Source organism: Ursus maritimus, unplaced genomic scaffold (assembly GCF_017311325.1).
Source record: "Ursus maritimus isolate PB19 unplaced genomic scaffold, ASM1731132v1 scaffold_20, whole genome shotgun sequence".
Taxonomy (NCBI): domain Eukaryota; kingdom Metazoa; phylum Chordata; class Mammalia; order Carnivora; family Ursidae; genus Ursus; species Ursus maritimus.
In genome coordinates, this window is record NW_024424453.1 from 15,135,106 (window position 1) to 15,155,661 (window position 20,556).

General features: G+C 40.8%; 1 protein-coding gene across 1 annotated transcript in view; it reads left to right on the forward strand.

The window, feature by feature from the left end:
- Positions 1–16,769, forward strand: part of LOC103678034 (ceruloplasmin-like) — a 31,042-nt gene extending 14,273 nt beyond the window's left edge. The window contains exons 12-19 of the mRNA XM_008707324.2: positions 145–352; positions 1,357–1,496; positions 3,358–3,486; positions 5,332–5,438; positions 6,375–6,576; positions 9,587–9,726; positions 14,144–14,306; positions 15,668–16,769. Coding sequence (XP_008705546.1) covers positions 145–352; positions 1,357–1,496; positions 3,358–3,486; positions 5,332–5,438; positions 6,375–6,576; positions 9,587–9,726; positions 14,144–14,302 — 1,085 coding nt within the window. The 3' untranslated portion in view covers positions 14,303–14,306; positions 15,668–16,769. The remainder of the gene's footprint in view (positions 1–144; positions 353–1,356; positions 1,497–3,357; positions 3,487–5,331; positions 5,439–6,374; positions 6,577–9,586; positions 9,727–14,143; positions 14,307–15,667) is intronic.
- Positions 16,770–20,556: the final 3,787 nt, after the last annotated feature.

Genomic DNA, 20,556 nt, shown 5'->3' on the forward strand with positions numbered 1-20,556 from the left:
ATAAAGCATAAATAAGTATCTGTCAAATTAATGAAAAAAAAATAAACTGTCTTACATTTGGGGGTTAATATCTTCTAGATGACTTCACAGAGAAAAGAAATCTGAACGCAAAGTTTTATGCATTCTTTTCTTACTTGCCTCCAGGAACTTTTGCTGTGGTTTGTATGACAACAGAGCACTATCTAGGAGGCATGAAACATAAATACCACGTGAGGCAGTGTGCGGAGCCAAACCCTGATCAAACACAGTATGAGGAAGAGAAAACCATTTACATCGCTGCTGAGGAAGTTGTGTGGGATTATTCTCCCAGCAGGAAGTGGGAGAAACAACTGCAACATTTACAAGGAGAGAAGTATGGCCATCACTTCCATCTCTAACCAAGAAGGGTTCATTCTGGAGTCCTCCGCCCTTCCTTTCCAGTCTCACGTATGCGTGCACGTGTTGTGTATTTGTTTGCTCCGGTGTGTGGGTATGTGTGTATGGCGTACATGTGCACGACGGGTGCGTGTGCATGGTACGTGTGAGGCACGTGTGTGCTTAGGAGAGGATCCATTACAAATCACAATGTATCTGTGTATCTTACCTTCAACTACAAATGACTTCCAGTCTTTCCAAATAGCTGCGTCACTTACTTCTGTGCTTTGTTTCTCACTGTCTTTCTTTTCCCTTCTCGCCTCCAGTCTTCCTGATGCGTGTTCCCATCCAGCCTGGCCACTCCGAGGTGTGATAAACCTCTTTCAGCTACATTTAACATCTGGCATCAGTCAGATTTTCCTCTTGTCTTCATTTGTTTCTGTCAATCTCTCTTCTTCTGGGAACCTCAGATTGAAGATCCTTGCTTTTCTTTTGGTAAAACTTGCTTTCTTTCTCTGATTTTCACTTTTACTATTTATTCATTTATCAAAACTAAAATTTCATCCAGAAAACATGTTTTAAAATACAGGATGAATATCCAGCAATCTTACCAGTATTAGCAATTTTTTTTTAAGAAGAATCACTTTTCCAGGGGCGCCTGGGTGGCACAGCAGTTAAGCGTCTGCCTTCGGCTCAGGGCGTGATCCTGGCGTTATGGGATCGAGCCCCACATCAGGCTCCTCCGCTAGGAGCCTGCTTCTTCCTCTCCCACTCCCCCTGCTTGTGTTCCCTCTCTTGCTGGCTGTCTCTATCCTCTGTCAAATAAATAAATAAAATCTTTAAAAAAAAAAAAAAGAATCACTTTTCCAGGTAAAGTAGCCTCTAGACATTAATCAATTGTGTTGTTTCAATAAGGAGTTCTTCCATATGAGAATTTGTCGAATTTAATGGTTAAATTAACTAACTTTGTGGTTTTTTGGTTTTGTTTTTATTTCCTTAAAGTAAAACAAACATATATTTGGATAGAATTGGGACGTATCTTGGGTCCAAATACAAGAAAGTCATATACCGTCAGTATGATGATATCACATTCAAGAATCGAACAAAAAGAAATGAAGACGAAAAACATCTGGATATACTAGGTACTGATATACGATCAGACTGGTCTTCGTGTTTTTCTTCTTGTCCTCGACCACCAGGCACTGTTGCACACATTGAGGGTACTGTCGACCTCCACCAGGACAGAGAAGAGTGCCAATAATGCTAATTCTAATTTGTTTGCCGATAGGCACTTTTACTGGGAAAAGAAAATTGATTCAACCGTTGTTTCACGGAAACTAAAGAGACCATAGAAATATAATGTGATTAGTTATGGATTACCTGGCTTCCTAGAACTCAGGAACTCTAGAGAGACCTTAGAAGTAGCTTTTAGAGATCATTTCACTGATATTAAAATGAAGCCCAGAAGGCCTACTATAGTGAGGAGGGGGACCTCTTTGTTTAAATTTAAGTGTTTAATTTAAATACTTAAAGTGTTAATATCTAGTTTCACCTTCTAAGAGTGAGGAAAATTACAGCCCTTTCTTCTACCCTTGACAGGTCAGCCAGGAAAACCACAAGTTGCCCCCAGCACCTACGTGTAACATTTTCCTAATTGCCACAGCGTTTGCAGAGGTCACATGATGTTTTCATAGGTCAAATGACATTTCTGTATGTTGCATAATATTTCCAGAAGCCACGTGGCATTTCCGTATGCTCAAATTTTACGTGTCTATTGGAGATAGACATCTAAGTGTCTATTGGAGACTATCTTCTGGTGTGGGGCCCCGACAAGATGGACTTACATGCTGTTGGAGAGACTCTTACTCTTCTTAGCTCCGCATTGGCCTCTTGAGCTTGTCCCTTTGCAACCCCCAGAAGGAGGTCTGTGCTGTCTGGGTCCCCCTGTTATTGGGTGGGCTCCTACCTTTAGTAACAGCAGGATGTTAGTTTTTGCTAGGATTCTGACTGCATGCATCAAGGTAAATGACATAGTATGACCCTCTAGATTCCATTATTATTTATACCAAAAACAAAACAAAACACCCAACCACTTTATGGAAAAGGGAAAACAATTCTCTAGTGTTTGGGAAAGTGAAATGGCCATGGGAACAAAGAAAGGATGTCCCGAGCTAGCATCTAACGTCTAGTAGGTGTCTTCAGGGCTCTGATTTCAGTAATGATAGTACAAGTTTGAAGGGAATTCTTACTGCTTAGTTCATCTCAAAGCCATCTCTGTTTCAGAATTTTTAGAGTCACTGATACAATCTGCTTCTAAATAGAAAGAAGATTTAAAACAAATTTTTTACCTCCAGTTCTTGGCCTGGGATGAAAGGGAGAGAGGGTACAATGAAGGGGTCTTCAGTGTGGAGAAAAAAAAAAATCACCTTTGGTCAATAAAAAGGCCTTCCAGCTCCTCCTAACTCTCCACTAAGGTGAAAGGGGAAAAGGATAAAAGGTTTAAGTGAGGGGTGCCTGGGTGGCGCAGTCGTTAAGCGTCTGCCTTCGGCTCAGGGCGTGATCCCGGTGTTCTGGGATCGAGCCCTGCATCGGGCTCCTCTGCTGGGAGCCTGCTTCTTCCTCTCCCACTCCCCCTGCTGTGTTCCCTCTCTCGCTGGCTGTCTCTCTGTCACATAAATAAATAAAATCCTTTTTAAAAAAAAAAGGTTTAAGTGATAATGTTGGTCAAGAAAGAAAATAAAATATTTCATTTCCAAATTGTGTGTTTTCGTAGGCATTAACTGAGGCTCATCGAATTAAGTTTTCTAAAGACTTAAATTTCCCAGGGAAAAACTGTATTTCATAAATCATCAATGATCCACTGGTTAAAAGTGTGTTTTATTTGGCTGCATGTTGAGGAAAAAGGATAAAAATAAGTCGCTGTATAAATACTTAAGAGGACAGATGATTCATAATTTAAAATAAATAACAATTTCCGCACATTTTCCTTTTTATATCCCCTAGGTCCTTTAATATTCCTCACCCCTGGTCAAAAACTCCGAATTATCTTTAAAAATAAAGCCTCAAGACCATATTCGATTCACGCCCATGGAGTGAAAACAAACTGTTCCACTGTTGTTCCAACACAGCCAGGTAACTGCTTTGGAAGAGAAAAAAAGCTTCAAAGCTTTTATGCAAGACTATGTGCTAGTGTTCTTTCTGAAGTATGGGGTAGTTCGAGATGAGAGAGACCAGTGGGCTAGCAGGAAGGGTCTAAAGAAGGAGCTTGGGAACAAGTTCCTTTTGCAAGTCTTGAGTTTTCTTCTAGAGTGGGTACTATGAGCAAAACTCCCCCGTGTGTACAGTTCTCTTCTAGAACCACCTTCCTTCCCATCTCTCCACCTATCCAGCTGCCAGGTATCCCTAAGCTATCCTCCATCTCTCCAATTCAAGTGCTAAAGCAGGAGTTGAGTATACGATGCAGTGTGTGAAGAAGGGGGCAGGGGAGAGGGAGCCACTAAGAGGAGGTAACCTCGTGTATTAACATTTCTATGGCATCCCCACTCTACAGCATGCCATTCCACGTGCCTCAGACAAAAAGAAATGCTTTTTAATATAAATGTCTAGGGAGCAGACCCTGAAATGAAAATTTGTCAGCAGTAGTGTTCTTGGGATCAAAGGCTATGGAGAGAAAGACGAAGACAGAATTGGACAGGAGGAGAGCTTAAGCAGAGATATAGCCTCAAAAGAAATCACAGCCACCCTAGAAGTTCTAAAGAAAGGGTGGTCCTCAGCTGTCCTGAGTTGGGGTGAGAAACCTGGGCCTTTCTGTCCCTGCATCTGTCATTGGATGGAAGCTTGGGTGAGGTGGCTCTCTTCCACCGAGGCCAGTTCAGAAGAGGGTGGACAGCCTGTGGAGCAAAGATTCCTTCATTCTTAAAGGGGAACCTGAGAGGGGCATCGAGACTGTTATCATAGTTGCCTACCAAAACAAGTAGTTCTGGGAATTAAGGGTTATGAAGGAAAGAGCCAAAGTCAGAAAGGAAAGATGTGTGGGGCAGAAGGATGAAAGAGAGGTTTTGATGACAGGTGAAATAGTCCCTTTTGATTTTAAAAAAGAGCCAGTCCCATGGTAGTGCCAACATGAATCTCATATCAAGAGAGTTTGCAAGTCAGCACTCTGTCCTCGTTAGTCAGGGAAGGATCTCATTGCGTACATTCCACAACCACTTCTGAGTACCTGCTGTGCCCAGGCACTGTGTGGTGCGCTGGAAGGGGAGGGCTGGTACTCAGTAGACTGATTGTTAAAGATTTGGAAGCAGGGAAATTGGGGATAGGATTAGTTAGCCGAGGTGTTTGTGAAAATATATTTAAACCTCTGGAAGTGGAAGACGCAGGATTATACAGCAAGGGGCAGGAGTGGAAGGAGGTGTCCAAAAGAACTTTTCTGAAATAGGCAGGAGTTTAGGACTTAAACTCAGCAGGGCTACTGCAAATGCCCTGGGAGCAGGGAAGAGGCACATGTGATCTATAAATTGGAAGGTTCAGAGCTGGAATTCAAAACGGGTCTGTCACGTTTCAAAGCCTGTGTTATCTACACTACAATCAATATTTGTTGAACAAATGAGTTAGATATGTAATGACTGACATTTTTCAATGGCAAAATCACTGTAAGCTTTTGATGCCGTAACCCTGAGAACATGAGAGCCAGCAGTGATAGTTACATCAACTTCACCCTGAGACCCAAGTAATGCTTTATTTGGACCATCTTGCCTAATCCCTAAATTCCCATTTTATGTGCAGGAGGAAACAGAAGCTCCGAAACTGTAAAGACATTGACCAAGACCACAAGGCTAGGAGCGGATGAGCCAGAAGTGAAAACTAGGGCTATGCTGCCTACTCATTGCATAGCTTTAGGGTTTACTCATTATCCGGTTCCCCATAAAAACATGGGCTTTAAGACATTCTGTTTCTATACACTGTGTTTGTCTATTTTAGGAGAGATCCAAACATATATTTGGCAGATTCCTGAACGAGCTGGTCCTGCCTCAGAGGACTTTGAGTGCATACCTTGGTTTTACTATTCGACCGTGGATATGGTTAAGGTAAACTTTAAATCAAGTCGTCCTTTTCCTCCCATCTCCTCTTAGAAATTATAAAGGAAGAAAGAAGGAATTTATTTGTGTTTAAAAAAAATCACAGTTCTATGTAATCTTTCTTTTAAGTAACCTAATTTCTGCTCAGCTTTGAAGTCTATAGATGTTTGCGTTTTCCACGAGCAAAATCACGGCGTTATTTACTTCGAGTCATGGTATTTTCCACAATGTCACTGTGAATTGGAAAGTATAGTAATAGCCTCTTCTTTGTTTTGTTGAATTTGGATTACAGAAAACAAAGTATGGAGGTAAAGGTCTCTGATGAATGAGAAATGAACACATACAGAGGTATATTTTTTTTAAACCATCAGCTCTGGAGTTCAGTTTATTTTCACTTAACAACAACAACAAAAGTCTCATCTCCAAACTTTGGTTATTTTGGTCTGCTCTCTGTCTAGAATAAGAATCCACCCAGACATTCAACCCGAAACCAAAATGAGTATAAACAAACCAAGGCTCCCGGCTGAAAGCGACTCTGGGAGCAGGGACATCGCACAGCCAAGGATCCGAGACCTTTAGACATTGCTGCCAACCAACTCCAACGCCAAAAAATTCTAATTAAAAACAAAGCTCTGGGTTGTTTTTTTTTTTTTAATTAAAATTTCAAAAATAGAGCTAAATCCACTGAGGAATGTGACTAAAATCCCTCTCAGGAGTTAGTTGTTCTCGTCAGACTTCAACTCGAATGAGTGAGATGACCGTGTTTCCTCAGTCAAGGATTTAACATGTCAAACATTTTCTTCCTTACTCTCAGACTTAGAATCCTAATAACTAAAAACTCAGGATCTGACCTCACTAGAACTCCACCTTGATTCTACTCGTTTTGCTGGTTGGGGGAAATTTTTCGTTTTGGGCACAGTTAATAATCCTGCTTTGCTTCTCCAGGATCTTAACAGTGGACTGGTAGGCCCTCTGATCGTGTGTCGCAAAAACACCAAAGCCAGCATAGTTCACCGTGTGCTCCACTTCATGATTTTTAATGAGAACAAGTCCTGGTACTTTGAAGAAAATGTCAACACCTATTCTTCAGATCCGAACAACATAGACAGGAATGATGAACTGTTTGACCTCAGCAACCAAATGCACGGTAATGTCCACCAGCTGACTCAACAGCTGGCGCCTGTGGGGTGTTTCACACAAAGGGAACAGAGGAAGGTTCACGCTTGTCACACTCAGCAGTTGACGGAAGGCAATCGCATGGGGCTGTGACGTAGATCACGTGGACCAGGGGCTGGCAAACTTCCATAAAGGACCAGAGAGTAAAGAGTATAGACTTGTAAACCACCCAGTCTCTGCCAGAGGCTGTATTTTACTCTGCCATGGGGCATAAAAGGCACCCCCAGACAAGACCTAAAGAAGTGGAGGTGGCTACAGGCCAGTAAAACTTCTTTTATGGACATTGAAATTTGTATTTCATATAGTTTTCACATGTTGGGAAATATTCTTTTTTTGTTTTTTGTTTTTTGAACCATTGAAAAACCATCCTGGACTCATGGGCCATAGAAAAACAGGAAGCGAGAGGGTGGATCTGGCCTAAGGGCTGTAGACTTAGCATGGGGCAAATTCTAATGCTTCTGGAACCACTCAGGGGATGCAAAACCAAGAATACCAGCTATCACTCTACAGGGCTTTCTTACACACTTTTCTAAGTATTTTACCTGGACGGACACAGGGAGAGGTGGGGCTTACGGCAAACTGGAGAGCACATGGCCCCAACCAATCTTCCCACCAGGCAGAACTTTCAAAAACCCCGTGCTCATCAATCAAAATTCTTTTGTAAGTGGCTTGTGACTAGGCATGTCCTGTTTATGTCTCCCCTCCCATCTAGAATCATAATAATGAGACAATTATTCAAAGAAAAAGCACATGAACAATCTCACTCAATCATAGTCACATTCAGTCAGACTTCTGGTCCCAGTCCTTTCACCAGAGGAAGCTCGGGGATGCGACTAGATAAGGGACCCTTAAGTAAGGCCAACCCAAATGTAATCTTTTCCAACTTCTTCATGTTTTCCTCCCATACATATAGTAAATTCAAAATTAATTCAAGGACTGCATCCTCACTACCCATCGTCTTTTAATAAGCCTCGTGGAGGGCGCAGAGCACCATACTGGTGCTGAGGGGTACGAAGGCCATAGGATGAGGCACCTTCTCTCAGGTTGTTCACAGCACAGGGCCAGCCCGCTTCTGCTGACTTGGGGGGGGGGGGGTGTGCTGTAACAGAAATATAAACACAGTGCTGTGTTTTAAATTCTTATTTGGAAGAAAATCTTCATGAAGGGGAGGGGACTTTTAAGCTGAGTATTTAAAGATGCACGGAAGTCTGTCTAGTAGAAAGGGAGGCGAATGACATTCCATGTAGACGGAAGAATGTGACCTAAGAAAGAAAGAAAAGAAAAGCCCACAGAATTGTGCAAGACCTTGAATAACCTGTTAAGAATTTAGACGCGATCCAAGATGGGGTTTCTCAAGCTTGCCACTATTCGTATTTTTGGCCTGGGAACTCTTGTGGGGGGCTCTCCTGTGCATCGTAAAATGGTTAGCAGCATCCTTACCCTCCGACCCCGGAAGCCAGTAAGACCCTCCCCCAAGTTGTGCAGCTCAGAATATCTCCAGGCATTGCCAAAAGTCGCCTGTGGGACAAAATTCAGCTAAGAACCTCTATGCTGAAGACACTCAAGACACCAAAGGAGGGAACGGTAGGAATAGGTGTGTGTTGTAGGAACAGCCCTGGCACTCAGCTAGGCCTTTGTGCTCCGGGTGTAGTCCTAGCATCAGCATCACTCGGCAGCTTGTTAGAATTTCAGAATTTCAGGTGAAACAGAGCAAGTAAATCATAATCTGCATTGGAACGAGATTCTCAGGGCACATACACATTAAAGTCTGAGAAGCACGGTCTAAAGCAGAGTCTCCTAGTTCTATTATATTTCTCCATCAGCTAAAACTTAGAACCCAACCTCCATAGACATATGGTTATAAATTAGTATATTTATTTGTAAATAAATATTTGTACCATATTTGTACCACTGTATTAATGCATTTTTGGTTTTTCAAAAGATGAACACAAACAAGAAAAGTAAAAAGGAGGATATATAGATCCATAATTATATAATGAAATTAATTAATAATATAATTAATATTTTATATAATTTATATAATATATAATTTGTACAGTTAATATAAAGCTATATATAATTTTATAGTTATATGTATAATTTATATTGTTTTTATATAAATTTATATAATTTATATATTGAAATTTAATGTGAATATTATATTTGTATATTAACTAATTTTAATTATCAATATTATATATAAATAATAATATGTTAATTAATAATTAATATATAGTTATATATTGATATATAAATATACATCAATATATAATTTAATTATATATAATTAAATTATTATATAATTTTATACAGAATATACAGAATATATTAATAATTTATATGTCATGTAAATTATTCATTATAAAACATATTAATATATTATAAATTATATAATATATTAATAAATATATTGATTTATTAGTAATTATATTAATATATGATTGCATATGATTAATAATTGAATTATATATAATCATGTGATTAAATTAACATCTTCTTCCTATTATCCTCTGGAAACCATGCCTACAGAGGACTAGAGAGAGGAAAAGACAACAGGCCCGGACCTCAGCTAAATGGCCATTCTAGTCACACCAGTGACAGATCGTGAAGGTCTGACTTAGAGCAGTTGAAGAGGAACACACTCAACTTCTATGCCTCTTGTGATCACTTTAAATATACTTTAAATATGTAGACACACTTAAGTATTCATCAATTTAGGTATCGGTAGTTGTGAAATATTCTAGTCCAGCCCAATTATTTAAAGCAAAGTCACTGTGTCATTTCCTCAGGCAAGGAAAACTCTAGAACTGGACTCATCCACACGAATGGACGGCTTGGTCATGTTCAACAGCTTCCTTAGGCTGACTTTAACATCCTCATGGCCTCTGAAAACATCTATGATACTTTCTATGAGGTGTTTTTTTTTAAACATACATTATTTTAAATCTTTGTTGAATATAATAAATTGTGTTCCTCCACAGCAATTAATGGAAGAATGTTTGGAAATAACCAAGGTCTGACGTTCCACGTTGGGGATGAAGTGAATTGGTATCTGATTGGCATGGGGAGTGAATTTGACCTGCACACGGTTCACTTTCACGGCCACAGCTTTGAATATACGGTAAGAGCCTTGGACAGCTTCGTTTAATTATTGCCGTGTCTTGTTGGGGCAGCATGGCAGGATAACAGGACTAGAAAGGAAATGACCCAGCCAGAACTGAAGTTCAATACCTACAGTCTGTAACATATCAGGTACATGTAAGTAATTATACATTTGGCTCTTTGTGTCCCATGGACATTCAGTAAATGTTTGTGAAAGCATGAAGCGCACTTCTCACTCTAATCTGGTGTTACTTGATAGGTAAATACGACTTCTATAATCATCTTGAGTTTCACCCTTTCTATCCCATCTTGTTTTTTTCAAACCCTTAGTAACATAAAAGAAAAACACTTGGAACAGTCATACATTTTGCCACATTTTCTTTCTCTATTTTTCTGAACTTAATTTAAAGCAAATTGCAAACATCATGGTTCTTCACCCCTAAAAACTAAAACCATGTGCATCCTTAGACTAAGGAGAATCTCTGCCCCACCGTGATAACATTATCACACTCCCAATGTTAACTTTAATTCAATAATATAATCTGTCAGGGCGCCTGGGTGGCTCAGCTGGTTAAGTGTCTGCCTTCGGCTCAGGTCATGATCCCAGGGTCCTGGGATTGAGCCCCGCATTGGGCTCCCTGCGCTGCGGGAGAGCCTGCTTCTCCCTGTCCCTCTGCCTGCTGCTCCCCCTGCTTGTGTTCTCTCTGTGTGTGTGTCAAATAAATAAATAAAATATTTTTTAAAAATTATATAATCTATCATATAATCCAACCAAATAGCCCCAGTTGTCCCCAAAATGCTCTTTATAACTTTTTTTTTTAAAAAATCCAGGATCTAATCATTTATACATAGCATTTGGTTGTCATTGTCATGTCTCTCCTAAAAGAAGAGATTTCTTTTTTTTTCTCAATCCTTCATGACACTTCACTTTTGAAGGGTCCAGGCCAGTTGCTTTGTAGAATGTCCCATATTCGGCCTTGGTCTGATAGTTTGCTCATGATTGGATCCACGTCAGACGTTCTTGACACGAACAGCACACAGGTGATATTACGTGCTTCCCATGCATCACACCGAGGGGTACAGGCTGACAACAGGTGCTGACATTGTTGGGGCTGTTTGATAACTTTATTGAGGTGATGCCTACTATGTCTCTCCATTTATAACAGCATCATCTTCCCCTTGTAATTAATAAGTGATTAATAAGGGATTTTTTAAAACATATTTTATTCTCCAACTATATTTCACCTTGTAGTTATAAAAAGAACTCACTGATGATTGTTGCCAGAATCAATTTTTCCGTTGGGAGTTATAAATGGTAGCTTTCTAATTCTGTCATTCCTTCAGCGTTTGTTATAAAATAAAAATGTGGATTTAGGTGACGCTTGGATTTATGGTAACTTTTTAAGATAATTATTTTCCTCTTTTTCTGTTTTATGTATTCTTAGTCTCTTTATAGCTCTGTCTGAATAGCTTTTCCCCCACCACACCCTCATGCTCTACGCCATTGTTGTTTTACTGACCGTCTTTGCCTGGCCCTTTCTCTAATTTATTACAAGAATTTTAAGTTTTATCCTTCCCCTTTTCAGTGTCCGGGTTAGTGTCTTTTATTTACTTAAGGAGCATTTTCTTTATCTCTTCGTCCTAGTCCCTTTTATAAACATTAATGTACCATTGAGAACCAATTCTGTTTCATGCATTTGGCACCTCACTTAGTCCAGCCACTTGGCATAATACAGTGCATCTTTCGGCTCTGATAAAAGTTTCACGTAAAGCTTTCCTGGATTCGAGATGTATTATGCTCATAGCTTCTGTAATGCTCGGAGCCTATCTCAGGCAAATTCAGTGAGTGTGCATGACTTGATTGGCAAAGCTTTATTGGATGTGCCGCTTTCTCTGCTGTCCTTTAATAAACACATTGATTCCTTCTTTGTTTTGGCTGAAACAAACTATTTGTTTTGGCTGAAAAACTTTTTTTATTATTCTAGGGAATTTTACATGACAAACTAGACAGAATAATATAATGAACTCCGTTACCCACCACCCAGGGCCAACAACCATGACCTTCCTGTTCTTCCATCTACATTCCCTGTATTTTTGAAGGAAAACCCTTGATATTAGGGTTGTTATTCATAAGTGTTTACATTAGACTTTAAAAATTAGAACAAAAGAGACAGATTTAAACTCTGGTTATAATTTTTTACAGTATGTTTGATGTTCAGTTCAGATCAGTTCATTTCAGCAAATGCCTCTGACATTCCATTGTGTGGAGACAGAGGAAATCCAAAGAGTTAGCTCTCAGGGGCTCGTTCTACACAGACGATTATATTATATAATAAAGGCATCAAATTAAGTGGAATTTGTGCTAACATTTCTATAGTGTTAATTAAAGCTAACCTTGATTAAGTACTTATGTGTCAAATGCTATGCTTAGTTCTTTGCGTGGATTTCTCATCGAGCCTTCCCAGAGATAGACACTCTTTTATCACCATTTTATAAGGGAATAAAATGAAGGATTAACAAGACAGAGAACTTTCCCATAACAATAAGGAGTAGAAGTAGGATTTGAACCCCCAGCTCTAGAGTCCCTCACTCTTAACTGCTTCACAAAACTGTTCTTTTCAGAACAATCCTATTAAATTTAAGAAACAAAATGAACAAAGAAAAAAGGAGATGAACAGAAAACCAGACTCTTAAACACAGGGAAGAACTGGTGGTTGCCAGAGGGGAGGTGAGTGGGAGGGTGTGAAATAAAGGAGAATAAGAGTACTCTGATCGTGATGAGCCCTGAGAAAGGTATAGAATTGTTGAATCGCTATATCGTGCACCTGAAACTAATATAACACTGTATGTTAATTATACTTGAATTTAAAAACAAGAATAATCCTATTCCTAGTACCAGAAGCTGTCAGCTCTCACCACTCATCCTTAACCTCTTTCAGATGATCACAAATAGTCTTCCCCTCCCTTGAGGTGGAAATTAATTACTCCAAGGTTAATGCAGCCTCTGGGTTTTACTCTCTGGAACTCCCGGGTACAGCAAAGTAGCCCTCTGGGGTTATTCACTTGGTCTTGGAACAGCCAGTTACCTGTTCCCTAAGGCCATGGTCTCCCTTGGTGCCAGGGCTCCAGATACATCATGCACATTTACTGGTGCCTTAAACATCGTCAATTCTTAGTTAAAATTGTTCAGTATTGTTCTCTACATTTTCTGACATCTTAGAAATGAAACCATGCCACCCGTTTTGTTGTCCCTGTAGATGCAAAATTAATCTTCCTAAATGACAGTGGTTCAGGCTCCAATCTACAGCCTGTGGAAAACAGCCCTGCCTCCCTGCTTTCCACTCTCCAATATCTCCAGGGCATCTTGAGAGCCTGTTTCTAGTCACCTCCCACTCTCACTTCCTGTTTCTGCTCATCTCCCTTACCTCTCACCTACCATGACTGGTGTTTTCTCATCTCTGTGCATCTCCAGAATGGAACACACCCCCATTTCCTTTGACTCTCCTTAACCACCACAAAAACAAGGCCATTGTGGGTCAGAGACTCTTAGTGAAAGTTTGGAGGTAGATGAAGTCTTCCCCCCTACCCAGTACTACATGGTGAAAGCATTTGACAGTAGACACCCCTGTATTCAGTTATCCCTCTACCATGCGTCACCACGAAACACTGGCTCTCCGCCTTTTCCTCTCACACTCAGGACTTCTTTCCTCACACTCTTCCTCTCTAGACTTGCTTGACATCTGTCCTCTCCTCAAATTACTCCAGATCCCATCTTGAGCTGCACTCTTCAACACGCCCCCACCCTCCAAATACCTCCCATTGCATTACTCAGAGCAATTCGTCTCCTTCCTATGCTCTTCCAAGTCCATCCTAATCCAGCCAGGCCAGGCCTGGGACTTCATCTTTCAAAATCAAAGTAGCCTGCAGAGAAGGTAGTCTTCTGAACATCTGGTTCTCTGCTTGGGAGAGAAAATAGCCCTTAAGGCCCTCAGTCTTTCGTCCCAACCCCAGAAGGCAGACGAGCTCCTCTCCTTCCCGTAACCATGACTTTTCCTGATTAGCTACCTCTCAAGAAACGTCATCTTCACATCACCCACATCCTTAGTTAGAAATACTTCAGTTAAAACTTTTGGGATATGTAAGACCGGATGTTGTCTGGAATCTAGAGCATTCTTCTGCAGGAGATACTGACAAGGTATCTAACACCAAGAATGACATGAGATCCCTTTAGAGGGAGATGTTTCTCTGTGGCCTATCCCTGAAATGTTCTCAGACTTGCCCCTCCTCTAAAACCCTCAACTGTACTCAGAGGAGAAGTGCAGTGGCACCTAATGCTTTCTAATTGTCATCTAACAAAGTATATTAGAATTGATAGGCTGTGTAAGTGACGGATACCTTTTATAAGTTATTTAATGATGTTTTGTCTCCTTATTGAGGATACGGGACTGTATCGCTCTGATGTTTATGACCTTCCTCCTGGAGTATATCAGACTGTAAAAATGTATGCAAGAGATGTTGGGACCTGGTTATTTCATTGCCATGTTAGTGTTCACATTGAGGGTGGAATGGAAACCACATACACTGTAATCGAATGAAAAGGTAAGCCAAATTGATTCGAAGTAATCGTATTTAAATAAATTCACTGTTTATACAAAGATATCTGATCCACTGAACATTTACATGATCCCACACACAACTCATTCACTCAAAGATTCCTGTTCTGAGGGACACCTGGGTGGCTCAGTTGGTTAAGCATCCGACTCTTGATTTCAGCTCAGGTCATGATCTCAGGATCATGAGGGGGAGCCCCACATTGGGCTCTACTTGAGATTCATTCTCCCCCTCTCCTGTTGCCCCTCCCCCACCACACTCTCTCTCATTCTCTCTCTCTCTCAAATAAATAAATCTCAAAAAAAGAAAACAAAAACCAAAGATTACTGTTTTTAGATGACCAAGAAACTCTGGTTTTATCTTCTTTCTCAAACTTAGATAACTTTCTTTTTTTTTTTTTTTAGGATTTTATTTATTTATTTGACAGAGAGGCAGCGAGAGAGGGAACACAAGCAGGGGGAGTGGGAGAGGGAGAAGCAGGCTTCCCGCTGAGCAGAGAGCCCGAACTCTGGGATCATGACCTGAGCTGAAGGCAGACGCTTAACGACTGAGCCACCCAGGCACTCCTTAGATAACTTTCTGATCTGCTAAAAGATACTCTAGAATTAAATGCATTATTTCTAGATTTATATAATATATGCATAAGGATTTGAATAATTTAGGGACGCCTGGGTGGCGCAGTCGTTGGGCAGCTGCCTTCGGCTCAGGGCGTGATCCTGGCATTCCGGGATCGAGCCCCACATCGGGCTCCTCCGCGGGGAGCCTGCTTCTTCCTCTCCCACTCCCCCTGCTTGTGTTCCCTCTCTCGCTGGCTGTCTCTCTGTCACATAAATAAATAAAATCTTTAAAAAAAAAAGGATTTGAATAATTTATAGAAGATGAAACACAAATGACTACTGAGCCTATAAAGATATCTAACCTTGCTAATAATCAAATCATTTAAACATTGTATTTAAACAACAGTCAGATACAGTTGTTGAGTAAGGAAGCTATTGATTTGGCAAAGATTTCTTTTTTCAAAGATAATATCAATAACACTGTGGTGAGATGGGTGCATTACATATACTCTGGTAGAAGTATAAAGTGTTTCCACAACCCTTGAAAAAACGAAATAATGATTACGTATTTTTTCATATTCAAGTGACACTTTATTTCGTCTCATTCCCATCTCCCTTTTCTCCAACACATTTTACTAGAACTTTAGGATAAAAATAGTATCTTTGTTTCTGAGATTTTCATCAGTTCCTTACTTAGGCTATCGGAAGTCATTACCCTTTGGTCTCTTAATATGATTGTAATATTTTGACTCAGTTACTTCTTAGAACATCATGAAACTTTCTTTTCCACAGCATAAATATCTTTCTGATATGAGTGTTGACAAGTCCATGAGCAGAGCTAAAGCTGCTGAAGGAGAAACACCAGGGTGAAGGAATCCAGGGGGCCCTGGCTGAAGATTCACGGCAATCTATCAGGAAAACGAGCTTGAAATAAATGCGGGGTTTTGGGGGTTTTTTGGTTTTGTTTTGTTGGGTTTTTTTTTTTTTTTGGCCAATTTTGTGTGTGAGCTGCTTCCTCTTTCTGTAAACTGTGCCACTGGAGCAGAGTTTCTAGTGGTGTTAACAAGGCTTTCAACATATGGCGAAGGGGGTGGGCAAGTGGAACAAAGAGAGCAGGTACAATCTGAAGTCTAGCTCGGTTAGGAAAAAAATACACAATCCAAGACTAAACTGCACCATCACCAAGCATCAAAAAAAAAAAAAAAGAAAGAAAGAAAGAAATTCTCATAGCATGGATGAAAATCAGAATCAGTCTTTACAATGCAAATCCATATATTATTATTAGATGGCAAGTTACAGAATGTATAAGTGTCAGTTTTCCAAAACCAAGAATAAGTACTCATGCTCTGACTTTGTCTCTAGCAATATTCACATTTGGGATGTGTTCTGTTACAAGTAACAGAAAACCCAGCTAAGGGGATTATCAATGATGTTGTCTCATATTTTTAAGTAATTTAGGAGGCTGCTAGGGTTGGTTCAGCAACTTGATGGTGCAAGGGCTGGTGTCTTTAATGTCCTTGGCCTTTCCCTCATGACTGTTGCCTCCTGGTTGCAAAATGGTTGCTGCAACTCCAGATATTGCATACACATTGAAGGCAGAGAAGAAGGAAAAAAGAGAAGCACCAACCACATATTCTCCTCTTATCAGGAAAGTAAAAGTCTTCTGAGGAGACCCAGCCTTCTTCCTATGTCTCATTGGTCAAACCTCTATTATCTGCTATTCCTAACTGCAAGGAAGGCTAGGAAAGAGTTTTTGTAGCCTTTGGAGAGGAAATAACAGGAAGAGGGGAATACAAATGTCTTGTGGGTTGGCTAACAAACAGCTTATGACTTTGACAATAAGTAAGAATATTTGAAATCAGAAATTAAATAAAAGTGTTCAACATGAGAGTTGAAACCAAAGCCAGACTTTTCATTCCTTTTACTGTTTCCTTTTCAATATTTTGTCGTGCTTTGACATCTTTGGGGACCTTGCTAGCTGGGAAAAGACTGCCCCCCCCGCCCCCGACCTAGTTAATTCCTAGAGATAGTGAACAGCTTGCCAGTGAGCCAGACTTTCATATGCAAACCAACTGATCCCTGAATCCATACACCCAACCACCTTCTTTATGTAATTCTGGAGCCAAGTACCAAACAAGTAGAGACTGTTCTTATGCCCCAAAGCCCACCGAGTATTCAAACTAGCCAATCATAAGCTATTTACTCTGCCCTGCCTTGCCTTTCCTACACACACCCCAACAAAGGCTGTGGCCTGTGCCTCCCCCAGTATCTGCTTCTGCCTCCTGAACAACTCTGGCCCTGTGTGACATGTGTGCTTCTTGTGTCTAGGGGAATTGGAACTTTTCTTTCAATTGGCCTCTTTGTGTCATCATGGAGTCATCTTTTATAAATTAAGACCCAGGCACAAATCAAAGTGTTAAGAGGTATACAGAATGTATTGCACCACATGGAATAGAAGCAAGAAGGAATGAGGTTAAACATAACAAGAGAGGAAGACGTTTCAAAAAAATTGCAAATTGGGGACGCCTGGGGGGCTCAGTCAGTTAAGTGGTTAAACATCTGCCTTCTGCTCAGGTCATGATCCCAGGATCCTGGGATTAGGCCCCCAGACAGGGTCCCTGCCCAGGTGGGGATTCTGCTTCTCCCTCTGCCCCACTCCCCAGCACTCCACTCACACTCTCTCTCTTTCAAATAAATAAATAAATAAATAAATAAATAAATAAATAAATAAAATCTTTTTTTTTTAAAGTCACACATTGAAGTCGTATGTAATCAAGCCTTGTGAATAAGTTATTCTTTAACCTTTTATAAAAATAATTCTACTATTTTGGTTCCCTTTCATTGCTAACGAATCCCATGCTTTGATTTCTGCCTTGTTCACAGCATAAGAAAACAAGAATGGAGTCATTGGAATCCTTATGCCATTAAAAAACAAATCTCCTTCTCTGTTGTAAGGCAGACCTTAACACCATCAAGGCTTTTGCTAGATGAGAGTCTAGGCTTTTCTCCTCCCCTGCCTGAGACAGCTCTACCTGCCCGTGACAGCTCTACCTGCCCGTGTGTGCTGAACAGAGCCTTGACCCACTAATCGGCAGCCAAAGGGGATGGAGCAACCAAAGACCGATCTGTGTGATCACTCCCTACTGCTCACTCCCTAGTGAGCAGGAGAGAAGAGGATCAGCTAGGCTTGTGCTATACTAGTTCCAGGGCACTCATTATCAGAGTTCTGTGTGTAACCACACTGATAACATTCCAGAGTTGCACAATTTCCTGTGAAAAAGATAGCATCGTGGTGGTCTGACTGGTCATGTACAGAGTGACCTGTGATTTCATACTGTTTCCTGCTGTCACAAAATGAAAGACTGTCCTTGGCGGTTTGTTTCTCAGTAATTCCGATATATTATATTAAAAGCCAGTTTTCATGGATCAACCAAAAAGAAACTAGAGGGTATAAGCAGGAATAGTGGAGGTAAGGAGATATTGAATCTTGCCAGACAGAAGTAAAACTAAAGCTTCCTTGATTTTAGCCATTATCAGCCCCAGGATCTCTTTTTTTAATCTTTTTTTTTTTGAGAGATTTTATTTATTTGAAAGAGAGAGTGAGAGAGCACGAATTGGGAAGGGAGGGGCAGAGAGAGAAGCAGGCTCCCTGCTGAGCAGGGATCCTCCCCCCAACATGGGGCTCCATCCCAGGACCCTGAGACCATCACCTGAGCCGAAGGCAGATGCTTCACCGACTGAGCCACCCAGGTGCCCCCAGCCCCAGGATCTTAATTGTTAAATGCAGATAAGACTCACCCAATCCAGAAATCTTTAAGACAACAAAAAAAGAAATTGTGGAAAATGATTAAAACTTGTGCTATGTGACTCTACTCCGGTTACTAAACAGTTAACTTGGCGCGCAGTAATTATTTATAACAAACTATAAATGTGTGCCCCAGGGTTCTGAGGTAACAACATTCTGACACACGCGGTTAAGTGGACGAGCTACTTGGTCCCATCCAGGTTCCTCTCTTCTTTTCTTGCAATGCTCTAAGCCTGCTGAGCCTCTCCTGGTGGGCCCCCTGCTCTTCTTGGCTCACCCCAGTTTATGCTGCTGTGACATTTCTTGAGCACAGATGTTCTCAATTGCAACATTATTCAAAGTTCACTTTTGAGGTCCACCCCTGGAGTCACAGTAAGGGGGTTTCCAGTAAATGACCCTGTCAATGGCTGGTTGTTTATTAGCCCACAATGGCCTCTTTTTATTTAGACAGTACTGAGGTTCAGAGCATTCTCCCTACTTCCCGCCATTCAGCAGCCATATGCCTTTTAATGGAAAGGGTAACTGTCACAAAACAGGACAGAAATATGGACTTCAAGACCCTTCCTGCATTGCAACATGAAATATTTACTCCCACTGGGCAGGGGTGTTACTATTTAACCATCTCATTTTACCCCCATGTAGGGGATGCCATCAGTATACATTCTGAAGCCCTCAGTAACTACCTGAGCGGTTTTTGTTCGTTTGGGGGTGTTTTTTTGGTGGGAGTGGGGTAGACTAGCTGAAAGAAGTGACAGGATTGTTGCTGTGATCTGACATTGTCCTCACATCCCTCAGGGCTGAGTTTGAGCATGGAGTAGAGAATGAGAAAGCAGGAAATGCCGGGAAAGCTGCTGGCTCCGTGAGGGCACATTAGCTAAAGGGGGCTCTAGAAGGAGGTCTTGGGACATCCTGGGCGATGTGACTCAGTTTTCTGTATCAGGGCAATTAGTTAAGAATATTATGACTCGGTGAGAGAAGCATCTCTACGACGTGCCTTAACGTGGTGGGTCAATTCAATTACCATCTGGACAACAGTCCGCTTGGACTGAGATTTTACAGGTGAGGAAACAGAGGCCAGGGTTAAGCATCTTGCCTGATGTGACATAGTGCCGTCAGGTTTTCATCTTCATCCTGCTGTCTTCCCTGGCACTCATTATTGTGCTTCTCGGATTTGTTTTTCTTCCTAGCACTTGCTGCTAATAGGGGCTCTCTCACCTTCCATTTGTACATTGTCTGTCTCTCACAATTAGAATGCAGGCTGGTGCAGGTAGGGATTCACGTCTGCTGTAGCCCCGCGCTTAGAACAGGACCTGCGCACAGCAGGCTTTTCGGTAGCACGTACTAAACCAATGAATTGTACAACCATCAGGGTCCTTTCTCCTATACCAGTCTATTTCTATAAACAACTTCGGGCAAATAATAATGCATTGAAGGATTCTAGGGGTAAAGGTCATATTAACACAAAATGTGCAGTGTTAACAACCAGGATTTTCTGTTAATAAACTTCTGTTTACTTCTGATAATAAACTTCTGTTTACTAAGACCAACCTTTGCCTTTGCAAACAGATGTACTTATGTCTGATTTCTTTGACAATAAAGCAGAGTTATCAACCCCTGTTACGCTCTGTTAGTTATTTGCATATAGCAATCAGAATAATACGGTAAGCTTTCTCTGCAGATGTGTGCAGAGCATGCAAAATAGATAAATCCTTCAAAATAAGATTCTTATTGTGGGGTACTTAAATTTGGCATGCTAAGTATCATGTTCTGTATCATCAAGTTGCAACTAAGTATTGTAAGCCGTTTCAAAAGTAAAGAGTGACATGTTTAAAGCCACTTTGCATAATTTCCTCCTGATTTATTAAGAGTTCACTGC